Below are 4,305 nucleotides of genomic sequence, written 5' to 3'. Positions count from 1 at the left end.
TATAAAGGGGGGGAGGGAGAGCAGCCGCACCCAAGCCCTGGCGCCTCCCTCCCTCCCGTGACACCTCTTCCTCCCCGCTTGCGCTTGGCGAAGCCCTGCCAGGATCCCGCTACTTCCACCACCACGCCGTCGTGCTGCTGGATCTCCATCAACCTCTCCCTCCCCCTTGCTGGATCAAGAAGGAGGAGACGTCTTCCCAACCATACGTGTGTTGAACGCGGAGTTGCCGTCCGTTCGGCGCTCGGTCATCGGTGATTTGGATCACGACGAGTACGACTCCATCAACCCCGTTCTCTTGAACGCTTCCGCTCGCGATCTACAAGGGTATGTAGATGCACTCCTCTCTCTCGTTGCTAGATGACTACATAGATTGATCTTGGTGATGCGTAGAAAATTTTAATTTCTGCAACGATCCCCGACACGTACATGCTCTGATCCCCAAAACTCAAAACCATGGACGTTTCAATCACCAGGTAGCTGACGAACCTTTCGCTACAGAAAAAGGTGAATCTTTGAGACTAGACGGTACACATAAAGGGCATCCACCCATCATGAAAGGCCGGCGGAAGTGCAGAGATATTTAGATCGAGATGCAGAGTATATATAATATCTTCTTCTCATGTAATCTTATCCCAAATGTTAGCTAGTCTGCCACCTTTGCCAAAAAGTTAACGTTTCCATGTTTCCTCGCATATATGCCATCATCCCACTCTACACCTGTGTAGACATGCCAATCCTACTACAAGCACCTTGTTTTTTGTTCGGGCCAATCCTACTAACAGTTTTTTTTACTGTTTTACAGAAAATCCTCTCTTTTCTGATAAATAACCCGCACTTCACCAATAAGTGACAGAAAACGAATCTTTTTTGCGTTTTAGTGGAAAAACCCCTGTCGTTTCTATAATTAACCCTCAGTCCATCTAGAACAAATAATATATATTTTTAAATACCCATATCTTATACCCTAACTCCAATTTTAATATGTTACATATGAAATTTGATTAGAAATATATGTACAACATGAATATGATGTTATTTTACCTGCTAAATATTTTTAAGTGCTATTTAGGATGCAACCTTAATAATAGCACACGATCCATCTTTCTTTTGTACCGACACCGACCTGGATTGCAATAAACAGCTCCTCAAAGTCAAATTGGAGACAAAAGAAACCGTTGATAACCGTGCATGTATGCTTGGCAAAATCTTGCATGAAAAAAAGCAGATTTCTCGTCTTGTACCGAGAGAGACGCCTCGAAAAGACCTATTGGTGTCTTAGTCATGGTGATTGGGTTAGGGCCGTGCGATATTTTCTTGTCCCGTTGCAACGCACTGGCTCTTTTGCTAGTAGATAAAAATGAAAGGTGGAAGAATACTGAAGGTACAATAACAGTACAGACTTTTTTTCCCTGAAAAAGGAGCGGACTTTTTCTCTTTGCAAGGAAAATATTTCAAGCCTTATTTCTTTTCAAGAGCATACCAATAGCATGCCTTAACTTTATAGAAGCCAGGGTTGAAATTACACGAAGCCCCACATGGGATGCGTACATCCAATATGAGTTACAATACACCCACCAACACCCTATCGGTAACAGTGATATCTCACAGAAGATTCCGTTCCTCTGGCTCCCTGACAAACTAACAAGTACTCTAGTATACTAGTATCTAACAGTAACACTCGAAAAAGAGTAAGATAAAAGCTAAGGCAAGAACGTGCAATCCGCACCACCAGCCGGCGCTTCCAGCTCCCCGCACCTCCTGCACCTGTTGTTCGCCGCTGCCACCACCACGACCACCGTTGGCACCACCGGCAGCTGAGCCGGTGTGGCGACGATGGGGGCGCGGCAGGAGGGGCAGGTGGCACACGTCCGGAGCCAGCCGTCGACGCAGGCCACGTGAAAGTTGTGGCCGCAGAGCGGGAGCACGCGCACGCTCTCCCCGTCGGTAAACTCCGTGAGGCATATCGCGCACTCCAATGACGACGAGCATGCCGCCGCTGATGCCGATGACTGCGGTGACGCGCCGGCCACGTTGAAGGAGACGGTGGGGAGCGCATCGATGGCCTTCTTCTTGAGGCCTTTCGGGGGAAGAGGCACAGAGGATGAAGTAGAGTTAGAGCGTCGTCGCCCACACGCGCAGCGAGAGACGAGGGCGAGGCCGAGGACGCAGACAAGCGCGCACAGCAGCGACGCCAGGATCACCACCATGTCCGAGTCCATCGCCATCACCGGCGCCGTCTGCTGCTGCTGCTCCGGATGAGGCGACGGCAATGAGGAAGGCCAAGGAGACGGCTCGCCGGGGCCGGCTGCAACGGCCGTGCTGCGGTGCAGGAGGTTCGCCGGAGCCCGCATAGTGTTGCTGTGGTGTGGAATACTCCGGTGGCTAATAGCTTTGACTGAGCAGATGTGTGTGTGTGAGTTCTGACCGTGCGTCGTGAGCGCGTGAGTTTTTATAGCGTAGATGAATCGTGGGATGCCACGGCAGTGGAAGGAGTAGTTGGCCCAGGACAGGTAGCGCCGGGCCCATGTGGTAGTGGCAGACGCCTGAACGGGTCCATGCATGGCAATGGGATATTTGTCCATGCACGCGTGGCAACTTTGCTTGTATTATTATTATCCTTTTGTGTGTTTTTTTAACACAGTAGAGACACAAGCACTCGTATATACGCATACACTCATTTCTATGAACGCACACGCACACCCTATTTCTATGAGCACCTTCGAGAGACTGAACCGGTATTATTCTTTTGCTTTGGAAAGGAAGCGGGGTAGGAGAAGAATCTAGTGACATTGTCGTACTGAGTGGTAGTGATCGGTGGTAATAATAGTAACTAAACGTCTAATTAGCGACCAATCACAGTATGTGTAAAAGGATGAGACATGCTTTAGCTCTTTTGGCTTGTGCTTTGTTCCCAAAGGAAAAATATTATGGTGCCAAGCACTTTCATTATTGTAAAGTGAAGCAGGAAAAGAGGTCGATTCGAGGGCCCTTTTGACTAAAATCATCTGGTGATCTTTTTCTTATATATATTCTTCTTTTTTTTATTCACCGCTGGTTATCCTACCTCAAACATAAGCGAAAGAAATGGATGAAATTTTTGTTTTATTACATGGCTTTGTAAAAATGGCTTACAGGTCTATTCGTGGTCCGAAATGGTGGATCCTATGCACGAAATTCTTTGTTCGTCAACAAAAAATTGGAGAAACTAGCATTGACAAAGGTACATACTCATGGGACAAAATGGTGAAGAAATGACACATGTGATTTTGTTTCATGAAACTTTGCAACCAAAAAAAAGACAAATAATTATCAGAAACACAAAAATAATCATGTAAGCAAAATCAGCGAAACAATTGACTAAGGAGTAAGTGGTGCATGGAATTTCTAGTGTTTGTTTTATGAATAATAAATGTGTGGATAGAGAGAGCGGGCCAACATGACAGTGAAAGGCACCAGCACGCCTGCATGCATATTTAAGTGCTTGTTCGGCATAGTATGGATAGGAGGAACTGAGGGGGATTGGTACGGAACTTGGCACAATTCATGTTCTTCACCTTCAATCCCTGTTGATCCATTGCAATTTGCAAACCGAACCTGTCCTAAATTAGTTTGGAATATTGTATTAGGTGGAAAGGTACCTTGTAGAATCTAGCTAGTGGTGGCACTGTCATAGGAGTGAGTGGAATGGCTCCAGTAACTAAACAAGTGCACACATGTATGCAAGAGGAGAGACACATACTTTTAATCGTGCTTTTGACGCTACTGTATGAGAAGGAGGAGGAGGAGGGGGAGGAGGAGGCCAAGTGGCAGATAGCGCTAGGTAACGATTAACTAAACCAGGCGCATGCATGCGTGTGGAAGATTAGAGACGAAGAGGTGCACTTTGAATCCCCTTTTGGATCGTGCTTTTGTACAGAGTGAAAGTGAGATACGAAAGAGTTGTGGAGGTCGACCATTTCACCCACATGAGCAAGACAACACACGGGAGGATGACACAAAATAAGTGTGTGTACCACCTAGCTATCACATCTTTATCAGAAAACCTAGCTATTGCCTATACCGGAGATCCATATATCATGTGTGCATGTTGAGATAATTTATATGGTATATCACGTATTAAGATATACATGCATGATCCATCTATCAATCCAGAGTTAGTGTGACGACAAATCTTGTCATGGGTTGTATATCATCGACATAGTTTAGATGGTGAAGAAAAATGAAAAAAAGGGGGGGGGGGATCTAACACATACCTCTTGCTTTTACATGTTCTCTCTTAGCAGAACACTTTGAATTATACCACAA

The 4,305-nt window shown here is 46.1% G+C and overlaps 1 protein-coding gene across 1 annotated transcript; it reads right to left on the bottom strand.

Annotated features, from left to right (window-relative positions):
- Nucleotides 1-1,458: 1,458 nt before the first annotated feature.
- LOC123167765 (probable E3 ubiquitin-protein ligase ATL44) lies at nucleotides 1,459-2,406 on the bottom strand. Its single transcript, XM_044585628.1, has one exon. It carries the CDS (start codon nucleotides 2,349-2,351, stop codon nucleotides 1,701-1,703), a length of 651 nt encoding a protein of 216 aa, XP_044441563.1. The 5' UTR covers nucleotides 2,352-2,406; the 3' UTR covers nucleotides 1,459-1,700.
- Nucleotides 2,407-4,305: the final 1,899 nt, after the last annotated feature.

This window comes from Triticum aestivum, chromosome 7D (genome assembly GCF_018294505.1).
Source record: "Triticum aestivum cultivar Chinese Spring chromosome 7D, IWGSC CS RefSeq v2.1, whole genome shotgun sequence".
Lineage (NCBI taxonomy): Eukaryota > Viridiplantae > Streptophyta > Magnoliopsida > Poales > Poaceae > Triticum > Triticum aestivum.
Note: the sequence above shows the minus strand (reverse complement) of the source record. Positions and strands in the feature narration are given on the sequence as shown.

Bases quoted from the DNA above. Each gene is read 5' to 3' on its own strand.
- LOC123167765 (XM_044585628.1), bottom strand. From the start codon at position 2,351: ATGCGGGCTCCGGCGAACCTCCTGCACCGCAGCACGGCCGTTGCAGCC.